This window comes from Gymnodraco acuticeps, unplaced genomic scaffold (assembly GCF_902827175.1).
Source record: "Gymnodraco acuticeps unplaced genomic scaffold, fGymAcu1.1, whole genome shotgun sequence".
Classification (NCBI taxonomy): Eukaryota; Metazoa; Chordata; class Actinopteri; order Perciformes; family Bathydraconidae; genus Gymnodraco; species Gymnodraco acuticeps.
In genome coordinates, this window is record NW_022990335.1 from 596,383 (window position 1) to 622,688 (window position 26,306).

Genomic DNA, 26,306 nt, shown 5'->3' on the forward strand with positions numbered 1-26,306 from the left:
GCCAGCAACATGAGTCATAGAGGAATTCATACACTCAGTTTAAACAAGCCCAAAGCTGAGGTCCTCTGTGATGCTTTATTCTGAAATCTGTCACATAAGCATTTACTCTGACTGCTGAATTAAACTGAAAAAGAAAATCTGATGTTGTTGTTGCTGCACTGTGCTATCCCACTGGACATCCATAAAGCTTTCAGAGTCACCAGTTTTCACCTAAATGTTATGTGTCTGACAAGTCTGCATCAAAGGCAATGATCTGATGTCAGCGCTGACCTGTTGACATCAACAGTGATAGCAACAGAGAAGATGCAGCCGAGTTTTTGGCTGTCTACAGAAAAGGCATGGCTGAATGGTTCTGAAATGTTAACAAGTCAACCGGGGGACTAAGTGATTATTTTTTTCTTCCGTTTTTTTTTCAGCCTTTTGTTTTTTTTTCTAATCTCAGTAAGTGCGTGTTGTTGAGAGTGTGATCCTGAGATGAACTGTGTAAAATATAGCACACACTCTGAGGCACGTCGCATAAGAACTTCTCATCCAAAAAACGTAATTCACAAACGAATATTTCTAGATAAACTATTCATGAATTCAGGATCATTTAAATTATTAATTTAAAGATTTTGTTACTCAATTATCATGTCAGGCACTCGCTTATCACCGCAGATTCAGCAGGCAAAAATCTCCTTCTGCTCAGCCACATGTCTCAGTATAGGAGATGGAGACTGGGGAAACCTATCCCAGCTATTTTAGGACTATTACTCAGCTGTCACTTCACACTTTACACACAGTGGTGACAGGGAGCTTGTAGAACAGGGGAAGGGGGGCTTTTGTTGAAAAAACACACATGCTTAGAACATTTCTATTTTTGACTCGGACAAATCATGAAATGGAAGATAAAGGATGTGGTGAACTGGCAACTTGAAGAACTATAAAATGCCATTTAGATTAAGGACTCGGATAATGTATATACACTACAGATATACGAGCATTCTGTATGGTTGTCTCCTGGATGTGAACGCTATTAAAGAAAGGCTAATTTTATATTCTTCCATTCTGATTTTTTCTGTTTTTCCTCTCCTCTCACCTCTCCTCTCTTCTTACCCCATCACACTGGCACTAATCAGGTTCAGGTGTTGATAACGGATGAGAACGATTGTGTCCCGGAGTTCCTCCAATCCATCTACAGTGTGGATGGCGTCCCTGAGACTGTAACCACAGCAACATCCCTGCTGCAGGGTGAGACTCCTCTGACCCCATATTTCACATCCATCTGTTCCTTTGTAGAGAGAGAAACTCTCCAAAAAGTCCCTTTTTCTGCAGGAAAACCACAGATGTATTCTGGGAGAATGCCAAGGCCTTAATTCAGAACTTGATTCGTCGTTTGGCTTATAGACCCATAATATGTCAATTTATCACGTACCGAAAGAAACTAATACATCTTTCACATCTGTGATCATCATCTCAATTATACTCAGCTAACCTAGCTGCTACAAAGACAGCATTCATTTGTTTTGATTTATTATGTACTGTATGAATGATGACATGTCAATGTATCTGTTACTGCATGAGGCTACCTTATAATTATCAATTATGAGGCTGAAAGCGTATGTATTGCCATTGCCGCTGCTTAACTTGAGTGGCAATGTTTGTAAAAATACACACTGAAAAATCCCTCTGAGGCCAGAGTAGAAAAGTGCTATACTGTGTATTTTTTTCAATAATTGGATTTTTCTGTTTAACGAATGTAATGTGTTGCCACTTTCGATAGCATGTTCTGCTTGTTAAAAGATATTCAGGTATTTTTTATATACTCTACCTTTGGGTTCCCTTTGCAATATTTCACGACACAACTACTTCTCTTATGACTCACAAATTAAGGGGCTCAAGGCGTAAAAAAACCCTAACTACAGGAATTATTCAGGAGTATTCTTTTTTAGCATTTCACCATGTTGACTGTTTAGTTTTGTCAAATGCTTCTGCACCTGTGGGATTTCAGTTCCACATGGACTACTGAAAGTGATTTGTGAGAATCTACGGCTGGGAGAATGATTCTAGTGGATTCTCGTTGGGAAAAATTTAGCTAATTTAATCTTAAAACATTCGAATACACAGCCTGGAGCAGCAGAAATGGTTGGCTCTGCAGAGCTAGCGGAAGGAATAATGGCACCAAATGCAAACCAATGCATCAACAAAAAATAAAACAACCAGTACCGTAGGAGGAACTCAGCAGAGGAGAGATCAAAGGTAGAGAGATTGAACACAGGGAGTCTTCAGCGAGACCTACTGATGGGAAGTTATATATCGCTATGCTACAAATACAGACCAAAAAGATATATCTTTATATTCCAATAAAAAGACCCCTGCAACACCTGTAAAATACTAAATTGTGAGACCAAGGTGTTTTGGCTTGTGGTCATCATGAAATGCATTACGATCAGCATTTCTGGCCTTGAGCCACACGGCCATGAACACAACCAACCTTTCTAGTTGAGCCAGCGGCCGATATGTGTGTGGATGAATATGATTGATCATCTTTCATATTTATTTGTACCTTTCTGCTTTATGCCGACCCTATTTAAATGTTATGTTTTGATCGTTTTTTATAACCCTAAAAAGGCCACAAGCCAAAATGCATTGTTCTTCATAAGAAGAGTACATCAAAGCATAAAATAAGTCATTTTCTGTTGGCAGTACAGTAGGGGACGCTAGACTAAGGTGAATATTTGCATGAGTTGAGTCAAGCATGATAAATATGGAGCGGTTCTTTATACTATACACTTGTTTTGACATCTTTAGACCTTTTCCCTTCTTCACGCGACATGGAAGTAGGTGAAGTTTTATGTTTATTAAATGTTTTGTTATGTGATACTTTATTCTACCTTTTAAATATTGAAATGCCTAATGACAAACAAAAGTATCTTCTATCTCACTGAAGCCAGAATGCCCCAACACCTCATGGGTGGCCAAAAAGCTGGATAAAAAAGTGAAAGAATGTTAATTTGTTAATCTGCCGGTCTGAACTGCAAACTAATGAAAAGTGCTCACGCACCAAGGGAGTGAAATCCCCATTACCCCAATATCAGATTGCATTCTACTAGGCAAAGACACAGATGAATACTTAACAATGAGGCTTTCACTTTAACTTTTGGTTAATGGTGAAAAAGAGAAATAGTCTGGAGATAAAGCACTAGGTTTAAGTGAAACTTTAAAATGTAATGATTCATTCCCATTAAACACTCTAAAGAAGTATTTATATATAGTACAGTAAAGCACTATATTACAAAACATTGAGGTGAGAAGCATTGAGATGCAAGACTGCTACTGCTGATTCCTGAAAAACAGGAAATACACACATCAAAAGAATTTGCAATATGCTTGTGTTCTGAGCTAGAGGGGCTGTGTATGAAACACTGACTTTAAGTGAAATCCAAACAGCAAACTTAAATTAGCTCGGCAACGGAGGTTGTCAATATCAGTGGCTGTAGTTCCATCCCACGTTAGAAACAAAATCTATATTTTTTTTTGTGTAATTACCACGGAATAAAAATCATTTCCAAACGCTTGCTGCAGAAAAAACAACTTCTTTATTTCAGTGGGTCTTTTTGCCACCTTTAAGCTCATTTTTACAAATGATGGTAATTACTCTGAAGGGGCTCAGTCAGTTTATGTGCTAGTAATTGTAGCTGTCAGAGCTTATGATCTATTGCATGTTCCGCAAGGCCATAAAGAGATAATGATCTACACAGATGTCAACATATTCATCAGCGGATGCCATCTCATCAGCTCGTTTCGATTAACTGTAAATTGATGGTCCTTGTGTGATGTCTTCCCTCAGTGTTGGCCACGGACTGTGACTCGGGGTTAAACGCTGAGCTCACCTATTACACCCTGAGTCCGGACTTCAGCATTTCACCGCACGGGACCGTTTTCCCTGCGGGGCGGCTGGATTACGAGAGGCCCAACCATCTGTACGAGTTTGTTGTGATGGCGACGGACGGCGGGGCGGAGCCTCACTCGGGGACGGCTACGGTTCGTGTGAGGATGGCAAACATCAACGATGAGACCCCCGAGTTCTCCCAGCCTGTGTGAGCAGCTGTACCACTTATTCTTACATAATAGCTGTCCATTCTTTCCCATAAATCCTTCTCCGTCATTTGTGGTGTTCATTTTTACACCAACGTTTTTCATATTTTTGCCTTTCTGTCAAACAAAAATACAACAATGACCGAGATATGAACTTTAAGAGAAAGCTGATGCTGATGTAGTCATCCATTATAATTCCTACACTTTTAGGACTCAGAATGTAGCTATTGGCTGTATGTAAGAATAAGAAAAGTGCGGGTCCAGGACACAAAGGTGCTAGTGGATCAATAAGCCATTACAAAAAGTATGCAGGGTTAATATGTCTTTGTGAATGTTGCTTCAGAAAACACAAAAATTAGTTTATTTGCAAGGCCCCCCTCATACACAAGAAGCAGCGTGCTCAAGGTCCACTTATTTTGCTGCAGGCTTTGTTACTGTAGCCCAAATCATAAAAACAAAAATGTGAGTTCTCAGGCCCAGAGTTCAGCTATATGACGATCAAAGTTTGTCACAAAGATGACAATTGTTTAAGGAGTGTTTCTGCTCCTGGCACTGAGTTATCTCTGATCCACCAGATGATTGCTTTGCTCTTTGAACCGACAAGGTAGTAGCTTCACGGATACATATGTCGTTGCTTTACACATCTCAGACCAGTTTTCCTTCAGGCTATTTGGCGTGGTAATATTTGCTGCTGGCCAAATTGCATCAATGGGGCTGAAGTAAAACCCACACTCGTTAAGCAAACTCAATATATTTGATATGCTCTGTTAATCACAGCCATCTGCCAGAAAAACAACATGTTCCTCACTTATCACACATTAACCACGTCACAGAGATACATTTCATAGTCTGTCCTGCAGGTTCGATAAAATAAATGTGTCTTGTTCAGAAGTTCAGTGAAATCGCTGGGGTTTATTTTGGGCATTCTTCAAAAGTATGCAGCATACTGACATCCGGAAGCAATCCAGTGTGTCCTCGAGCGCCTTTTTGGCAAAGCTGTTTGAGTGGGTGGGCAGGAACTGTCACTGTGGCACTGCTGCATTTATTCACCAAAACGAGTAAACCCTTGTCCTGTCAGTCATGTTTGAATGACCTTCAAAGAAGGCTGTTGCATACCTCTGTTCCTCGCTCGTGTTGCATTGTCAGGTGTCAGTCTCGGTGTGTGGCTCGACACAGAGCCAAACAGGCGGGCTTGGAGATGTGGGCAGACAAACATTAAAATGAGGAGAGAAACACACTGGAACACAGTTGCAGGGCAAGCGAGAAGAGAATACCAAAACATGCACAGCGAGGAGACGGGAGACAGCCAGTCAGATATGCAGATAAACGGAGAAGGCTGTCGGCAGCCAGACAAATACTCATGCCAGACCAGCAGACAGAGAGAAACGCAGGCATGTTGCCAGGCAGGGTGTGTTGGTCACCCTGTGGATAACTGAGATGTAGATAAGCATTGTGAGAGCAGAAGGTGGCATTATGTAGATTACTCAGAGGTAGAAGAAGTACTCAAATATTGTACTTAAGTAATAGTAGAAGTAGGCTACCAGAAAGTAGGGATACTGAAAGTCCTGCATTCGAAATGGGATTCAAGTAAAAGTACAGAAGTATTGGCATCTAAATATACTGAAAGGAGTAAAGTACTCATTATGCAGATTGGTCCATTTCAGAATGATATATATTATATGGCTTGATTATAATTATTGATGCATTAAAGTGTTTATCAAAGCTGGTAAAGGTACAGCTAGTTTTAATGACTTAGTATACTGCAGGGTAGTTTGTGAATTTACTCCCGGTGTAACTAAAGTCTTATCCCTCTGGAGTCTAAGGGTATTTTCTCGATTTTTAGATGTTTTCTTAAATCATCTTTTAAATGTATTTCTTCTAACATGGCACCCCATGTGTTACATATCAAAATGTTCAGGACAATCTCTGGTCTTGCTATATATGCATATTACTCACCTTAGAGCACTGTTTGATGAGATAAGTAGCTCAAAAGCTTAAAATGTGACATCCGATTTTCAGAAAATCTTCAAAACTCTTGTGAAAACACAAATGTACTCATGTGATCGAATTGTTTTGGTGTTTTAGATTTGGTTACCAAAGTCCTAGGATCACAAAAGCAGTGAAATATTTGAATTACACTGTATATAAATGTGTTATTCATGTCTAAAAGGAAAAAAATTCAATTCGAATTTTGAGTAAAATAGGTGTTTATCACTCTACTTTCACCACAGCAGGGACTGAGATACATTAGGACTGAATAATGACTTCATATTACATACCAATGTTCATGTGATGTGTACAAATACAAATTGAGCATTCAACCTTTTTTTCAACCAACAATTTATTATAAATATGTTTTTTTCAACCAACTATTTATATAAATATAAGAAACTGGAAAATCTAACTATTTACAATATTGAACATCAGAACATTCAACCAAATATTCATTATAAATGTCAAGACAGTGTCAAGGTCTTTATCTGTCTTCCAAAACTGGGTCTGGCTGCTGTGTAGGTGGGGGTGATGGTGCATGGGCTGCTGTGTAGGTGGGGTGTACAAGTGCTATACGAGACCTCCACGAGACCTCCTGCTGGCTGGGTTGAAGGTGATGGCTGTGGTGGAGCCTTTGTGCTGAGGTGTATCTTGACCTGGTGGCAGCCGCAGATGGAGGTGGAGGCAGCTGTAGTGATGCTGGTCTGCTGGTCCTTGGTGGTGATGGCTCTGGTGAAGGCCCTTGAGCCACAGTAGATCTTGACCTGGGGGCCGGCACAGATGGATGTTGTGGCTGCTGGATAAACGCCGCCTGTGGGCCACTAGGCCCAGAAAGCTGTGAAACATCTCTGTAAAACAAATTAAAATGTAGGACAATAATTACAACTAATTTCATTGAAATGAAGTTCAAGTAAAATGTTGCTCAAGCACAAATAACAATGCACACATAAAAATAAAGTTTGGGAGGTTGGAGAAGGAGTCTCTCTCGATCTCTCTCACACACACACACACACACACACACACACACACACACACACACACACACACACACACACAGGTATTTCCAGTTACTTTACATTCAGTATAAAATCACAGACACACATATGCATAGGCTACATCTGATTACAAAGTCTCATCTGTACAGGACGGTAAAATAATAACAGTCACACATATAAATAAATCTATGACAAAGTCTCATCTCAACATACAGAACAGTATGATAAAATAATCGATGGCAAAAACATGTCACTGTAAATGTCTCCGTTGTGGGACGATACATGATTAATTTAATCATCTACACATGTAATCTCACTTTTACACATGAAATAACGTTAACACAGAGTAATCGTTTGCTAATGAAGAGTCTATTTTGTCCCAATAAAAAGTTCATGACTATCGATAAAAAATATATATCAATAAACCTATTGTTCATTTTCGCGGTATTCCCCACACATTGCCAGTACACTATTACTGTAATATTTACACTTACCCATGTCCAAATGGATCATTGTTGTTGTCTTTGTATTCTTCTTCTTCAGAAGAGTCGAAGACTTCAGGTTCTGAGGCTCTTTCTTCACTGCTGCTAGCGAAAAAAATCTCTAGCGAAGTCGGCAACTGTAACGTTTTTTTTAGCCATTTTCTCTGTCTCTCTCTCTCTCCTCACAGACGTAAACTGATGGGAGACACGTGGTTTATGTTTTTTTTACTTGATGGGTAGGTCCTTAGTGATTTCTCGATGTCCATTGGTCATTTCAGACCATGATGGCTGCCGGCCGAGATTTCCTTGACGGACACACAAATCCACCAATCCCACACAGTGTAAAGTGAGCGGCCATATTGGCTGCTGTGCCCTGGGCTGCTTCTCAGGTCGATTAAATGAAATCCTTGCTTCCCTCACTTGCGTCGTTTCCCTGCGTTTAGTCCCTCCCACCAGGGAAGCATGGAGGGACGCAAGGAAACCACGAGAAGCAGAGAAATAAGTTTTAAGAGCAATGGGACGTCCTTTCCTCCGGAGCGTCACGTGAAGCGACGTCCGTTTGTGATGACGCTGCACAGCTGATCGTCTGACAGCAGCCAGCTCTGTCCCCGTTATTTCCACACACACCCCCGCCTCTGTTAGTACACATTTACTGACACAAACATTTGTATCATCTGTTGTAGATCCCAATAAATAAAATAAAATAAGAACTCATTCTCAAAAAAGATAAACGCCATTCTTAAAATGTATACACGAACAATAGTTTGATTAATATTGATTAGAGTGCACAAAAGAAATACAATAATTGAGAGAAGAAAAATATATATGTTATCTATCAAAACCCAGTTATATTAACATTCATTGGATTGCACACTTTGTTTGTTTGTTTGTTTGTTTGTTTGGATATGTAGCACATTAACATTTTAATAGCACTTAATGACTGACTGAATGGAAATGACAATAAATGAAAATGTAAAACGAAAAAAGCGATCATGAAAATGTTTCCAACAAATGAATAAAATGATTTTTGACCACTTTGTTGTTCAGATATATCACATATGTGTAACTAAATGAAACAGGAATTGAAACAAAACACGGTATAAACTGAGGAGTGACTCCCGTGAGGTTCATCAATCAATCAATCAATCAATGTTTATTTATATAGCCCAATATCACAAATGTTACATTTGTCTCAGTGGACTTTACAGTTTGTATAAAATATCAGTATGACAATACATAGGTTCATGTATTTTCTTCACTCCGCTGGGAAACGGCTCTCATGTCAAGAAGCATGAGATCAGTGCATTTACTGCATCGTCCAATCAGTGAGCGATACACAGTAAGGGGGCGGGGCGAGTATCTGAGGATTTCATCATCGGATGGTCTGGTGGTTCCTCGATTATCGCTCCTCCATTATCGCTCCTCGATCCTCGATCCTCGGTCCTCCGGCAGAAATAAGAGCCATGGGACGGTACTCAAGATGGCGCAGGCAAATTAACTTCCGGTGAGACCGAGGATCGAGGAAATGAAAATAGTCGACCTGAGAAGCAGCCCTGGTTACAGTCTCACCGTCTTTACCGCTGGAAAGCTACTCTTCCAGCGATTCCGCGGATATCTGAATCATATTTCAACTCCTTATAATCGAAAATATATGATTAATTACGTAAAATTATGCGCACCTGGATGCGCCCGCGCGTCCACCGACTCCAGAGGGTTAAGTGTTGATTATTAAGTAGGCTATTAAATGAATTTGGTGGAGTAAAAGTACACTATTTATCTCTGAATTGTAGTGGAGTAAATGTACAAAGTAAAAAAACATTAAAATACTCAAGTAAAATACAAGTATCTCAAATTTTCTTCATTACCTTACACCACTGACTTTTATTAATTAATCTTCGACTCGGGTTAATTGAGATCCTTCCATGCAAATATCCTGGCTTGACCTCTCGGTTGTCATCTGTAAAGAGGCTCACAGTGAGCGATGGTCAGGCAGAGAAAATGCAAACAGCCGACATGCGGACGGACAGGCCGGTTCCTCCGTCTGAGTACAACTTCACAGTTCAGTGAGATGAAGGGAGATGCTTCAGGAAGACAAGCTGAGGGAGTGTATACGTCTCATCCCACAGAGCCGCGGAGAGGTGGCCTCTGAGCCGGGTGACAGATTACAGGTCACTCATGTTGCCACGGAGACTGCCGCAGCTGGCGGAGACGAATCACCCATCAGCATTCTTCTGTAAACCATCAATCACCTCTGACTCCTCACTACAGACATGGACTCATACAGCCCACATACACACACATACTCCCACACACACATTGGGAGAGGATACAGCACAACATCTCACAGGGGATGAGTTCTGCTGACGAGTCAAACTCAAAAATCTGTGAGAACGCCACCCCCTCTCACATCCTGCTCCGTGCCGTGTCTATCAGGCTTCCTCTCTCGCACTCCCTCATATCACATTGCCTGTCACTTCAGTGTCAGCCGTCTTTCTTGTCACCTGCCTTTCTTGTCACCTGCTCCTCTCTCGCCTCTGCTCTGTTATTTTCATTTCTCTTCATCCCTGCGTACTCCAAGTCAATGCAGTTCATCTCCACAGCGCCGCTCTTTGTTTCTCGCCGGGCATCTGGCTGCCCTAGCACCACAAAGCAAGCAAATCACTGTTGACATTTTAAAAGGTACTGGATCAAATGGGCCACAGTGGGCCCGGGTACGCGGAAGCACCATTTGTCCAATAGCTTCACCATCCCGGTAGTAGACATTATCATTCCTCTCTAGTCTGGCCGGTTAAGAGGACAGGTTAAATCATAGTGACAAGCAAAAGCCACAACCATAAGTCTAATCAGTCTGCTGATATTGGACCGTGTCAGTATTTGTCTGGGATTTATTTATTTATTTATTTCATCAGGTCTATGCGTATATTAAAAAAATAATAAATGTTATTTGTCAAGTGCTTTATCTCTCAAAGACACTTTACAGAGGTAAACAAAAAGATACAAAGTTTAATTTAAATCGAGCTAATAAACCAACATTTAGCCCAAGGAGACAACATTAATCACATATTAAAAGCCAGTCTGAAATGGTAAGATAGGGTCAGTGTCTTAAAGGTCCCCTATTATACTATTTTTCATCAATATATTATAGTTCTCAGTTATACAAAACATGTCAAGTATTTGGCTCAAAATACCAAACAGATCATTGTAGCATCCCATAAACCTCTCTGTTTCAGCCCTGTTTCAAAAGTGCTGATTCTCTGTCTTTTGCTTTAGATGAAAATAAGGTGCCACTCCTCACGACCCTCTGTGAGATATTTGGTTAAAAAAAACACAATGGTGCTCTAGGACAGTGGTTCTCAACTGGTGGGTCGCGATTTTCTAATGTTGTGCATGCAGTAGGCGTTGGACTGGAAGTACAGGAGACTATAAATGTTTTTGAAACGTCTGTCACGTAGTGATCATCTTCTCAATAAAACATCAATGCTGATGTTTTTTCGAGTCAGAATCAAGATTGTTGCCGGAAGTCCCCACGGAGAATAACTTTGCGGTAGAACTACTCTTTATACATCCATGCCATGGGTAGGCTACAACTTCAGATAAAAATGAACACGAAATATGCCTCCCGGTTTGATGATTAACAGGTCACAGAACAATGGGGGCCCTCTACCCTTACCCACAATTTAAAGTAATTCACACAGACTATCTCCTTTTTGCTCTTCTCTCTGTGTGGAGCAGCAAGTTCAGCTGTCAGAACAAAGTGAAACACAAACAATGGTATAACATATTATGAATATGTCGGGTAGTAATAGATTTCTTTATTTTCTACTCAGAGTGTTTTTTAAAGCATACTTTAGTTCTGTGAAGGGATATAAGGGATATATGCACTGTACTTCACTTTAATTAATATTGTATGCTGCAAAGCGTATATATTACAGCACGATTTTTGTTGAATAGATTTGAGTGGTTCAAAATTTCGGGTCGCGATTTATTGAAAAAGGAAAAAAGTGGGTCCTGAGGCCTGACCAGTTGAGAACCACTGCTCTAGGAGGAGATTCAGGTGATAAGGTGGTGGGGGTTACCTTGGTTGGTTATTGGCCAAAAAAACATTATGACATCATAAAGTTTCCAAAATCTGATCAGCTCACTTTCAGAAAGGTTTTTATATAAATGGATCAGGACAAAAAGTGAGTGAATCTTTTTTCCTGAAACTTTCAGAATCTCTTTACACAGAGGGGACACATGTTTATGTATAAAAGTGGATTTTGCATAATAGGTGACCTTTAAAGGTCGGGAGGTCAGTGCAGTTTCCTATTTGTTGTGGGAGTGAGTTCCAGAGGGACGGGGCAGCGATGGGCTCTGCCCCCCCAGGTCTGGTGATTGGTTCGTGTTGGGAAAGACAGGAGGTTGGATTCTAATTTTTCTCCATTTTGCAGATACCGAACGTTTGTTTCCGAGGACGCTGGGCCCAATACTCTGGTCGCCACAGTTCTGGCCAAAGACCCAGATGGAGATGGTATAATCTACTCCATAACAGCAGGAAACGAGGAGGGAAACTTCGTCATTGACAGCCAGAAAGGTGATACTTCTTCATTTTCCGGCCGGGCCTCATACATTGCAGCTCTCACTCTAATTCTCACTCTTCCTGTCAAATCACACATTCATTTCCCGCTGATTATTTCCTGCTATCGGGGTGTGCAATGAACGCCCTCTTCTTTCAAAGTCAATTTAAGGAAGACATTTGAAAGATGTTCATTTCAATACGAATGACGTTTCTGGACATAAATATAAACTATGACATTATTGGGGACATTTCCACACTTCTTTTTGCGGGTACAGAAAGGAATGTTTCGGATGTTTCAGAGCTTTCTAACATTGGCGACTACACAGTTTATCTTTTTTTTATTCACCCTTTGATCCGAAACCAGTGGCAATCACTGTGACATTTGTCACCCAACCCTTTCAATTCAATTTAAAAACAACTGCTCTATCATAGCTCACAATCTCCAGGCTGCGCTCTGTCAGCTGCTCTTTCTTTTGTGCTGTCTTTTTATATTCCTCTCCACCCTTTCTGTGTATCATCAGAGCAAGAAAAAGGCCAAAGCTGATATCCTGTGGGTGCGGGGGGAAAAAAACACTATATGGTTTCCCACTTACTGTATATATTCGAAGAGTGCTCTTTGAAATATATGCTTTACCTCATGTCGCATTTGTAAACAAGGTTGACATTTAAGCTGGGAGAATTACCGTATGTACATCCAACACTTCACTTAATTTTAATGTAGTGGTGCAGTGCTGTCAACGTCATGCATTGTCATTAGGAGCTACCCTTCTCTCCTCCCCGGGCTCATAGGGATCACAAGTAAATTGGGAGAGAGGGGAAGCCAGGCACTCGCATCTGTGTGCATCAGCATGCTGTGTTGTCTTTAATCAAGCGCATTGAAAGAGATGAATAGAAACACAACAAAAGAATACAAAATCTCCCTATGCTCTCACTTCAATGAGTTTCCCCCACATCACAGGCTGCGTGTCGGTCCTACAACCTCTGCTGTTTTTGTATTACTGTTGATGAGGAAAGATGTTGACTCAAATGCTGCTTCTTTTTATCCCACCTTCTATCTTGACTGTTACATGAAAGCAGACAGAGTGGGGGTGGGGGGGGGGGTAAAGGAACAGCTAATAGGCATATGCTGAGCCTGGTTAACTTCTAACCCGAGTCACTTAGTACTTTATGTTTTCACTCAAGTGCGTGAGTTAGATGGGCATCTTTAGGGGAGAGCATACAATTATTAGATTAGAAATGTGACAAACTCACCACTGTGAAATTGGTTTTTGGATTTAGTCTGCATTTCGATGTGTTACCTTTCTGTGGACTTCTGAGGTGATTTTCCACAACTCGCTATCTACCCCTGGATCTCTGCAACAAAAACAGGCTGTGTGTTTTTATTGAGAGCACATCCGTCACCATGCAAGGCCACAGTGGCAATAACATCCTGCCTAATGACTAAAGGAATGGTTGTATGGCTATGTTATGAGGGACCCTGTTTTATAATGTGTAATTGAATGGACTTGCGGTCTTTGTAGGATTGATTCGTCTCCGCTCCATTCCCCTGCCCAAGCTTCAAGGCCTGGAGTACGTCTTGAATGTAACGGCCACAGATGACAATGCATCAGGCGGGCCACACCCTCTCTTCTCAAGCGCTCGAGTCATTGTGGGAGTTGATGATGTCAACAACAACAAACCTGTTTTTGGGGAGGTAAGGATATGTTTTTTTAACTGAAACCCTCGTACTTTTCAACCTGGGTCTTATTCTCAGAAATTCATGATGAGCATGATTTCAACAAAGAAACAAGACTTTCCCTTTTTATACATTTTCAGTTATTTTTAAGACAATACATTTATATATTTGAAATATTCCTGTTTTTTTCCTGCTGTGAGTATGTTCAGAAGATCAATACCACTCGTGAAAATTGCCAGCAAGTTGCTTTGCTTAGCATAAATACTGGAAACAGTTGAAAACAGCTAGATCGGCTCTGTCGAAAAGTGACAAAATCCACCTATCAGCACCTCTAAATCTCAGTAATTAAACCTACTGTATTGGAACACGAACCAAGTTGTAAGTATCAAGTGCCATACTACAACCTTCCAAAACAATACTGCACATATTTGATACTACTTAGTACAATAGTACTTTGCAATAGTATGCTGCACATCGTTTTTTTATCCAGATTTGTTGGTAGTTTTTTCTTACTTTTTATCTTCTTTAACTGTGTTTATGTATGCACCATGTACACCAAGACCAGTTCCTTGTATGTGTTTACCTGCTTGGCAATAATCCTGTGTCTGATTCTGATCCGTTGTGACCTCAGGAAACATATGTTGTTACCTTTTAGAGCCAGGCTGGCTGTTTTAAAGACTTAGCACATCTAACCTTCTGTTTGCTCGATTTACAAATAAACCGTGTAGATATGACAGAGAGCAAATAGGAACATTTCTAAAATCTTGAACGTTTATTTTAAAGCCTTATTTTTGTTGTTGTTGTTGTAGACATTGCTGTCAACCTGAATTATTCTAAATAGCTGACAGTCAGTTGTTTTGCCTCAATTCAAACAATGTGCCTACACAATATTGTCTCCTTGCCTCTGCCTGTCTGGCTCATCCTCTTGGAGCACTTCAGTTGTTCCTCCGTCGATCACTCCTTCCTCCCTCTCCTCATCCCACTCCAGCTTTATTTTTTTGCCAATGTATTCTCATTTCCCTGGCCTCCGTCTCTCTCCGCTCTGTTTTCCCAGGAGTTCTGATTAGCCCGCACACCCACTCTATCTTTAGGCGCTCCATTGGGATTTCAATTAATTTATGAAAAAAAGTGCAATATCATCACAATATACTATACCTGTTTAATTAACTTTCTCCTTAATTAGGAATGACTTGAACTTCAGCAGGAGGCATTCTCAGCGGAGGTTTTTTCTTTCTCGTGTGGGCTTGAAGTCTTGGCAACTTGATGTGTTTACATTTCAAGTAACGCCTCAGAACCATCTGTGCTAAAATGACCTTATGTTTGATATTATGTGATTTTTATGAACAGCTACCTTCAGGCCATACTGTGTGTGCCATCACGTCCTATGAACCCTTTCATTATTCTCCTTACTTTAGCTCGCTCACATGCTTTGATCCGTCTCCCTCCCTCTGGTTCGCTCACGCTCCTCCTTGCCTATTGTTTTTCTTTTTTCATGGTCATTCTGTTGAAAGAGTAGCTAGCATCTATGTGTGAATTCAAAAAGAAAGTCTCCAGAGAGCTGCTCTTTATCTGGGGCATACGTTCATTAGGGGGAATGGATTGAATTCCTGGTTTAGACAAAGCTGTGCAATGTTGGCTCTTCAAAAGAAATCAACGCAAGTGTTGTTTTCCATTGATATTGTCCATCTATAACTCCCCATATTGTTTTAATGTGTGCGTATTGACCTTCTATATAATGATTTATGTCCTTTGATCCCTCTTTTCTCTTTAATGTACTCTCACTACATAGTCTCACATATGATAAGTGTTCTGTGTATCTGTGTTCCTTTCACTTCTTTCTCTCCCCTCTCTGTCTCTATCTCAGTGCCAGCAATATCGTGAGCAGGCTACAGTGCTAGAGAACCAGCCATCGGGGACTTTTGTGTTAAAAGTGCATGCGGCGGATGCAGATGAGGGAGCAAATGGAAAAGTCAAATATGGCTTAATGCACAGAGACAGCGCCATGCCTGCCTTCAGAATTCATCAAGACACAGGTAGAGCGGTCACGCATTGTCTGTGCTAAAATAGCTCTCAATTAGAGCCAAGAGTTACCTTAGAAAAGATAGAACTGAGTTCTATGCAAACAACAACTCTAATTTAACTTTCAAGTAGAACTGTGATCTAACAGGACATGAAATGTGTATGCTTGGTATTCTCAAGAATGAGTCAAGTGCCAAAATATCATCCTTATTCTGTTGATTTGGTCAAGATGGATGTGATGAAATTGACAACACATAACGAAGGGAAGCTGTTTAGAAGTCTGAACACGTGTTATTCTGTCACTCATTTTTCTTTAATGGCTTCCCTATTTTTTTAATCTTTTGATTTAATAAGAAAACCACTGCACATAAAAAAGATTATTGACTTGTTCAGAAGAAAATGTGTACTTGTTTTCTTGAAGTATGGGTGGATGGTTAAATGGATAGGTCTACGGTTGCAAGATGAAATGATGGATGGTTGAATGCATGCATGCATTGATTGGAGAATTGCTGAATGGGTGGATGAATATACAAGACTTCATGTGTGTTTGTCTGCCGGGGGACCGGGTTCTTTCTTCTGTATTCACAGGAGTGATTGTGACAGCCAGGCGTTTCGACAGGGAGCGACAGAGAGAGTATTCAATTACAGTAACGGCCACTGATTGGGCGGAGGAGCCGCTCATCGGAATTTGTCAGCTCACCATCCAAATAGTGGACCAGAATGATAACAGCCCCAAGTTTGAGAATTTGCGCTATGAGTGTAAGTGATACAAATTATAGATGATGGTACAGCTGTAAAATAAAAATGAGTATAGTTAAGCAAGACCGTTACTAGGTCCTTAAAGGAGGGATTCACCCTCACAATTTCTATACCGTATATCAATTTCCCCTCCCGTGTTACGGGAATCTTGAAGAATACTTTGTAATCTCACATGCCTCATTTGAGGTGAAGTATTCCTTTAAAAAGACAAAAAGGGTAAAAAGGGATGATGGAAAAGGGGCTCCTCTTCTACTTTAGTAATTACATTTAATTGAGAATGTGTTTTAGAGTGTGGCAGTAAATAGGCCTCTACATTTATGCCATCCATTCGGCTGCTTAATGAGTATCTCAGTGTTAAAACTGGAAATAGACAAAATACCATGGCAATAACCCAAATTAGTTTTGCATAATAACAACGTCCATAACACCCCTCATGCAGGATCTTACCCTTCCCTGTGAGGTTTCTACCTCTTTGTCCGGCAAACTGAGTGCACATGCATTATTTCTGTCGTCTGTAGACTTTCTGAGAGAAGACACTTTGGTCGGTACCAGTTTCCTTCGCGTGGCAGCTCACGATGATGACTTTGGAACTAATGCAGCTATCACTTACTCCATGTCCCTGGAGCTTCCTGAGTACCTGAGGGTCAACCCTGTCACTGGATGGGTCTTCGTTAATCAGCCCATCTCACAGGTCAGTCAGCAGTGTTCAGCAGGCTCTCTGTCAGCAAACACACACACACACACACACACACACACACACACCACACACACACACACACACACACACACACACACACACAGTCAGTCTGAACCCCACGGCTGGCCCCGTGGCTCTGTGTCAATAAAGTTAATGAATAAGCCACCCCTGCTTCTGTCTGCTACTCCAATCTGGGGTGTTTACTCCCAGAGGTGCTGCATGTGGAATGACCATAAAAGACCACGGAGGGAGACTAATTTAGGCAAACAAATTATTTGAGCTGCATGGATTCCTGTGGATATATTTCATGACTGCACTTCTCACTTCTCTCACTGATATTAAAAAGTATTTGTTAATAATGCAAAAGCTCCTAGAAGGAAACGACTATCTTAAAGTGTATGGCACAGGTTTTTAAGAAGCTAATTATTATAAAGCACGACCCGTTGTCCATCTTCAGTATTGCGGCAGTAATCTTAAACAAAGTGCCGCGAGGGACTAAACAAGAGTAAAAACACTGTGGACGCGCACAAACTCAGTCTTTTCAACACAGTATGCGTTTGACCTTTTATTTCCAAAGCAAAAATGCAATATTCCATATCCATATACGTATATCCTTGTATGCGTACGGTCAACAAAAATTGTCCTTCTCTAGCTCACTCCCCCATCTATTACCTAGTGCGCAGGTAAAAGCAACCGGATATAAGCACAAACGTCACCACACAAATCCAATGACACGCCCACCACCTATAGTGACTCAAAAAACATGTATCGTAACAAACACAGAAATGGCTTCATATGTGGCTCCTACATTCAGTATTCTGGCTTTGATATACAGATTCAAAGCTATTTCATTTTAGTTTATCATCTGAGGTTTTAATAGGAAGACTGACAGCTATGGGCTGTATGTATAGTAGGGCTGAACGATATACCGTGTCATGGCAATAACCGCGATATGCGCATGCGCGATATTCCCACCGCAGGGACGTGCGGTTTAATAAAAATAAAAAATAAATGCTAACGCACTTTAGCACAGAATTCAAAATAAAGATACCCTTATTACTTATCGAAACTGCACATACAATATATCCGATTTAAGCTGAGACTCCACAGATTATTTAAGTATAGTATCTAAGCGATCCGATCTCGCAACAGGAGAAGCAAACACAGACATCACAACACGTACCTTTTACGGAGCTTTTACGGGAGATCGTCTCACCGTAGCTGTCAATCTGATCAAAAGACGTGTTCAATAGGCATTAAAACGAGGAAAAAAACCGCGGCTGAATCGTGTGTTGATCCATAGGTTTGATAATGTATCTGTGGCTTTGAAGCCAATTGTTTATAATCCATAATTCAATGTTGTATGTAAAATCGGAGCACAAAAGTTAGCTGCTAATGGTAGCCACCAGAGGTGTAGCAGCTTCCGGTTTTGGCTACGCGTCACTGTCACTCCTTATTTGGTACTGTGTGTGTGTTAGACTCATGGTTAGACTGCGCTTGGACTGCCGCATAGCCAAGACCGGAAGCAGCAGCCACTCTGTGGCTACCATTAGCAGCTAACTTTTGCTCTGCGATTTTTTACATAAAAATGGAATTATGGATTATAAATGAAATAATTGTTTTATACAGAGACGTTAAACACCTATGGATTAACCGATTCAGCCGCGTTTTCTCGTTTTAATGCCATTGAACACGTCTTTTGATCAGATTGACAGCTACGCCAGAGGGAGCTCCACAAATCATGTGAAAACCCAGATTTGGCACAAAAAAGGGGGAATACACGTTTCGCAATTATACCACATCAAGGTGGAACGCTCTTCCCACAACTGTAAAGGAAAGTAAAACTATACTTACCTTCAAAACCTCTCTTAAAGAGCAACTTCGGGGGAGAGCATTGCAAAACTGGCCCCGGTAATGGTCCAAATCTCAACCTGTCGTTCAATGGACAGCTCCCGCCCCCCCCCCATCTATGTATATACTCGCATTTTAGACTCTGTTACTAACTGTATATCTGTAGACTTGGTATGTCTTAAATGTCCGGTTAGGATGTATTAGAACGAAATCTAAAATGAAAATTGTAAATAAGCAATCTGTATGTAAAAAACCACCTGTATGTAAATTGTAAATAAGCCATCTGTATGTCAAATATGTCATATGTCTTAAAATGACATGATGAATTGGAAATGGGGGACCCTGATGTAAACAAGACGAAAGTCTTTTCTCTGGTCGCATCCCCGTAACAATTGTATGTTTGAGCTGTACTGTACTGTACCCAATATACAAGCTGTTAATAAACTTTTCAATCAATCAATCAATCAATCAACGGTGAGAGACATCTCCCCTAGAAGCTACGTAAAGGTACGTGTTGTGATGTCTGTGTTTGCTTCCCCGGTCCGAGTTGGATCACTCAGTGATGATACTATATACCTAAATAATCTGTGGAACCTCAGCTTTTAATCGGATATCTTGTATGTGCAGCTACGATAAGTAATAAGGATACTTTTATCTTAAGTTCTGTGCCAAGTGCGTTAGCATTTTTCGCTCAGGGGTCATTTAGATGCTTCTTCTGAGACTTGTGTTTTGTTTGGGTAAAAATGGTTTGTATGTCAGTTAGCTGAGATTATTTCCGTTATCGGGTATAACACATTAATAGGTCCTTAAATATTAAGATCCCCTGAGACAGTGTCGTGAAAAAAAAAGTAAAGTACCCGCCGGGACTTTGGGGGGCTTTAACAGGTTAAAAAAACCGCAATATATACCGCAGGGGGGGGGGAATCGCGATGTCAGTTTTTTTCAATATCGTGCAGCCCCTAATGTATAGTGTGCACAGTGTGCCCATACACAGCGTGCAGCAGCTTTAGACGACTCTTGTATTTTAAGGGAATTAACTGAATCAAATTGGCACCTTGAATATTATGCATTTGATCAAAGTACAAATACCTCAAAGGTTATTGTTTACCTCTGCCAAAGAGGTTATGTTTTCAGTTTGGTTTCTTTGTCAGCTTGGAGGAAAAACTTCTGGCTTTGATTTTTATGAAAGGGTAGCATCGGCCAAGGAAGATCTATTTGGAGGAGAATCATGGGCGAGGACATTAGTTTATTTTAACATTGTGAGGCATTTGGTCTTGGCAGAGTTCTTTTACCCAGCGAGTGCCCTTCCAGCTTTAAGTCATATAAATTATTATTTACAACATGAAAACTAGCTATAACTATTAGCAGGTTGTCCTTGTCCTAGTTGATGTTTGTCCACAAATACATGTACCGCAAGTGTTTTACCGAGTCAAAACTTCAGTGATGTACCCATTTCTACACTGTGTGTTGTCACCTTCGATGTTGCTGTAGCCTATCAGCACTTTTCATCGTGTTGTGTCTTCCACTTATTCAAATGTAGTTGTTCTTGGCTAGAAACTTGATAAAGCACTATAGAACTATTCAATATTTAACATGCTTTTAGCGCAGTAGTGTTATAATTCTCTAGAAATCCTGCAGTGGACTTCATGCAAAATTGAAAAATGTTAAGCCCAAAACCTCGCTCAACAAAGCTGTTGCATATTTAAACACAGTTTCAGAAGCTATTTGAATCATCCGCCAATCCTTTCATTGTAAATTTGAACTAAGATTACAACTAAGATTGTAAAAGCACCTCATTAAATGTTTAAATGTCTCAGTCAGATGCATTGTTCTATTTTACATTTTCAATTACAGTTTCTGATTACAGTGAATACTTATAGGCTATATTTTCACACAACACTTCAAGTGTGCAGTATGGTTCGCCATTGACTTCAGTAGAACCTGAAGGAAACAGCATTAGACAACAGTGAGTCTTATTCTTAAGACAGCACAGCCAGAGCCAGCCTCAACATACAGTACAGTACATCTCCGCAGAGAATTACTGTAAGTGGAGATGATGGAAAAGGTTGCTGTTACCCACATTCGGAATATGTAATGGTTATGTTCTGGTTCAGATCTAACACTCTTCCTACAAATTTAATTTAAAACCTTGTTTGAATGTTACCACAAAGACAGTCATTCATTCATTTATTGTAAAAGCAGCAGTTGCTGAGTCCATGTTGGACTTCACAGATTACAATCTTTGTTCTCTGGTTTCAAGCTTTGAGAAAAGAGTACTTGTTCACAAACACTAATTGGATTGTCCCAGGCATAGGAAATGGAATTCCTATACTTAAGTGAGATTTCCTTATTATCAGAAGCCAACAAAAGAGTGGCTAGGCCAGGATTTCTATTGATAGAATAATGCAGCTGATGGCTGAAATGTTGAATTTATTATTTGAGCAGTTTTTCATTAACAAAGTGGTGGGACTATGACTTACATTACCTTTTACTAGAAGAATAGAATTTCCTTGGCTGGCCATAAAGAGACCCCTGTTAGAGGTTATTTTTCTTCCCTGATGTGAGTCTAATGTTTGATGTTACCCCATTGTCCACTATAGATAAACAGAATGAAATACTCTAATGACCTGTTAAGGAATGTGCTATCCCTGCATTGTCCACCTTGATGAAAAACAGTTCCTCGGATCAAATGTACCCCCCTTATTTCCGTGGCAGTTTCAATTATAGCACAATTACAAAAGTAGAGGAGCTTTTGTGCAACCTGAATTATAGCTTAATATATTTTGTGTAAGGCTCACACTGCTTCCTCTGCTGTTCTATTACACCTAATATAATGATTTTTTTTAAATGGAGTTCATGCAAAGGCTGATCACGCTGAGTGTCTCAATCATTTTGACTGAAATTAGAGCTGTGTATAATTTGATAGTTGCTAATCAATTTTCAGTCGACAATGTGTTCATCAGTTTATCTTTTCAGCTCTAAATACCATGATAATCATTTTAGTGACTGATTGTTACAGAGAACCTACATCACGCGGGACATCATAGCTACGGACGGGGGGAATCGTAACACTTCTGTGGAGCTGGCGGTCACCATCACCGACGTGAAGAACCAGCCTCCACAGTGGGAGACGGACAGCTACAGCGTCGTCATTCCGGAAAATTCTGCAAGGGACACACATATAGTGGTACGTGTGGCTATGATTGGAGGAACACTGTATATAAGCACATATGTTGTAGATTTGGCTCCTATATCCTCTATCTCTTGCCATCTTGAATCAGCTGAATGTTTGTTTGCTTACTCTCCTGGATTAGTGCACAGTGTTATTCAGACAGCGTGTTCTCTTTGTGCTCAAAATACACCTTTGGTAGCTTGTCAGCATGCTGTAAAATCTGTAAACGTGTTTTAGTTTGATGTTTTAGAAGAAATCTGACATTGGATCACATGTGCTAAGCAAGTTTTATGACTCCAGGCTTATTAAAACTATTCCAAACGTCTCCTTTGATGAGAGAAATCATATTGCTGTCAAACTGTACAGCACAAAATCCTCCTTTTCTGCCTAAGGTTTTCACAAAGGGGATTCACTTCCAGATATGAGGTGATTTCAGGGCTCTGAGAATATGTTTGACTCAGATAATTAATCACGAAACAATTGTAATATGTATTTGACAAGCCTTTGCTTCCCTCAGCTATAAACCATTAAAACAGTCTGTCCTAATTTGAATCAAGCCTGTCACTAGACAAATGATACCTGACGTACTGCAAACACAATTTTTGTACCTTGAAAACATTTTAAATATACCCTTATTTGCTCTCTTCTCAACACTTGAGTTGGATGATTGATACCACTCTCATGCCTGCGCATTAATTATGAAACTACAGTCTGCGGCTGGTTAGCTTGGCTCAGCATCAGGACTGGCTCTAACCAAGGTTTAAAAATACTACCACCAGGTGTAATTTTCAGAAATGAACATGTTTTGTCATCATTTTTGTTCACTATAGCTAAGCCAGTCGCTTCTTAGCTCTAGCTCCTGACATAAGAATCGGTATCATCCAATTTGTGGAATGAAAGTTTTTCTTTATGATCAGAATAATAACTTTCGTTTGTTGGGTTAGCAGCTTAAAGCAGATGAGTATTTAACATGACACCAGAGCCCTGAGGCGATTAGCATGCCTAGCATTAACAGAGAAACAGCTTACCTGGTTGTGTCAAAGCTGAAAACTACTTATAGAAACGTTATACTTCTTTTATGTGCTGTAGCCTTAACAATTTGATGTTGTTAACAAAAAAATGACTAGGCAAAGACTGGTACAGATCTTTATACAATGTCAACAGAGCTAGCTGTGAGTCTTTATGCTAAGCTTACTGTTGCTAACTTTTCCCTCCCACTTTGTGAACTTTATAAGTGTATTTCCCCCCAAAATGTTGAACTATTTTTCAAAGCAAGAGGGATGACTTGGAAATAGGTTGAGACAGTCAGCCACACCCTGTAAGTACTAAAGGCCTTTTAACCCTTTCAGCTAAGGGTGGGTTTCCCATCATATGTGTATCAGGCTTTCTCTACTTTAAATGTATACATTTTACTTCTCATCTAATTCAGACAATCAAGGCGACCTCTCGGCTGGGTGACCCGAGGGTGACCTATAACCTGGAGGATGGGATGGTCCCTGAAACCAACATGCCGGTCCGTTTCTACCTCTCCCCCAACCGCGAAGACGGCACTGCGTCCATTCTGGTGTCCGAGCCGCTGGACTATGAGACCACACCCGTCTTCTCTCTCCGGGTTCGAGCACAGAATGTGGCTGCCGTGCCTCTCGCAGCTTTCACTACAGTTTATATCAACATTACAGGTGTGATTAGTAATATTCTCACTTAGCTATCTTTGTTCTTTGGTGTCAAATTGAAATTGTCAGACTTTATTCCCATAGCCAGTTTTTATTAATATTCTTAAACTTTCAGATTTAATTGTGTTTTTGGCAATTTTCACTTTAATCACATTTGTATAATTAAGTCAACAGTGAGAGAATGATGGATGATTTAATTAATTGTCAAAATATCATAGAATGATATTGTTTGAAAAGGTAATAGTACATTTATAAAAAGACCATGTTAATTCTTAAAATGACAATTCGATTATCTTTCAGCTGTTAAGTATAATACTGGGTTCATCTACAGGTGAACAAGTTCAGCATCCAGAATGTTCCCCTGGGCATCTGTAATAAGATGTGTTGTGTTGCACTTAAGACACTAAATCTTTTATGTGTTCTGTTACGGAGGCTACACATTTGGATCCTGGATAATGTATGACCTAATTACTATCTGGAAATTAACACATTATCAATTTGCTACTAAATCTCTCTTCTCTCCCAAGATGTCAATGACAACGTGCCATTTTTTCACCTCCTCCATCTACGAGGCCTCAGTAACAGAAGGAGCTCAGATAGGGACTTCGGTTCTCCAAGTGTCCGCTCATGACAAAGACCTGGGTCTGAATGGAGAGGTTTGTGGTTTTGCATATCTTGTTATAGTGTAAAGGTGCAAAACAATGAGATCTTCAACGAAATAGACAAGAAGTATTCTGTAATGTCACAACTTAATCCCTCCTGTGCAGAAACCTTTGTTCCAGATTTGTCCAGGTGCTATTGGGAACTGTGCAGAGGAAATGAGTAGTATCGATCTAGTTTTTTCTGTAATAAGAAGACAGATGGGGAATATGACAGATGGCTCCTGTCATTTTCACCTTCAAAGCCTTTAATTTGTCCTATTTCTGCAGGTTTTTGCTTGAAAGAATACTGTGGCTTGATTTTCAAATTCCCTGTGCTCCACAGATCACTTACTCTCTGCTGATTGACAGCAGCGGGGACCACCATCTATTCCGCATAGACCCAACACTTGGGACCATCTACACAGAAGCTGTGTTTGATCGTGAGGCCCGTGGCTCCTATTTGCTGGAGGTTCAGTCAGAAGACGGCCAGGAGTCGGCGCGACCTGGCAAAAACAAAACAGCCCAACTCAGGTGAGCAAATATTAGGATTGTTTTAACATTCATCAAACTTTTTTAAGCTACCATGCAACTGTTATTGATGTTTTCCAAATTTTAAGAAGATTGCAAACCCTCATACAAGTACAATTAGCTATAGCTTAACATAAAGACAGGAAACACAAGGAAATATCCAGCCTGCTCCAAAGGCATCAAAATCATCCCATCAGCATCTCTAAAACTAACAAATTACCACTTTTTATTTTGTTTTCAATTGATTCGGAAAACCTGCTCCTGTGTCAGGCCAGAAACAGTCTGCCACTTAAACTCCCTATGGCTAAGCATTAAGCTTAGCATGAGCTAGCTGCTAGCTTCATATTTACAGTACAGCCATGAGAGTGGTATCCATCTACTTGACCAACTCTTGGCAGACAGTACAAATATATTTTCCAAAATGTCAAACTGTTCGATAAAGCTATTTCTAAGCCCATATTCAGTGTTTTACAGCTATAACAGATTTAGTGTATCCCTACTATTTTAAGCCATACAAAATGGTTCTTTTTCATTCTAAGAAACAATGTTAGCCGTTGAGTTAACTTTGAAGTGACCTATGGCCTGTTGCAATGTCCTATTCATAAGAAACAGCATTGTTCTTTTCCTTCAAGCCTACAGGGCAATACTGAACAATATGAGGAATTTGTCCTCTGTGCACTGTGTTCAAAAACAGACTGCATTGGCAAACCATTAATTGACACCTTGGGATTGACTTTGAAAGGTGAACCTAATTTGATTTAGTCTTCTGCCATGACCAGACCAACTCTATACAATGTGAAACTGGCTTAGATTTATTTTCGTCACAAACCCTTTTTTAATTTTCTTGTTCAATATTTAACCTTTGTGTCCTTTGTTCGTTTACCATGTTCTCTCTACGACATGTTGACAGTCATAGAACTTTAGCCTGTGTCTAAAGTGACAGAATATGACATTTTCTATTCCCAAGTGGGTCTTTTGCAAATGTTTGCAGAGGAGGTATTAGGGGTAAAGGGTGATGTTTTGGAGCAGTAAAGCCTTCTCTCCAGAAGTGCCATGGCTGCTTAGCATTTGCAATGAGCCTTAGCTGCGTCTTGGGCTACGAATCTCCCATATCCAGAAGGGGCTCATCTCCTCTGCAAACATCACCTGTCTCACTCCGTCACCTCTGGGATACACCAAGAGGAGGA

The 26,306-nt window shown here is 40.3% G+C and overlaps 1 protein-coding gene across 1 annotated transcript in view; it reads left to right on the forward strand.

Moving 5' to 3' along the window:
- LOC117550817 (neural-cadherin-like) overlaps positions 1–26,306 on the forward strand; it is a 109,884-nt gene that overhangs the window by 50,672 nt on the left and 32,906 nt on the right. Inside the window, 13 exon segments of the mRNA XM_034223368.1 lie at positions 1,119–1,230; positions 3,830–4,079; positions 11,977–12,119; positions 13,625–13,797; positions 15,644–15,812; positions 16,387–16,557; positions 17,076–17,248; positions 22,125–22,292; positions 23,707–23,956; positions 24,478–24,497; positions 24,499–24,606; positions 24,935–25,105; positions 25,107–25,122. Coding sequence (XP_034079259.1) covers positions 1,119–1,230; positions 3,830–4,079; positions 11,977–12,119; positions 13,625–13,797; positions 15,644–15,812; positions 16,387–16,557; positions 17,076–17,248; positions 22,125–22,292; positions 23,707–23,956; positions 24,478–24,497; positions 24,499–24,606; positions 24,935–25,105; positions 25,107–25,122 — 1,924 coding nt within the window.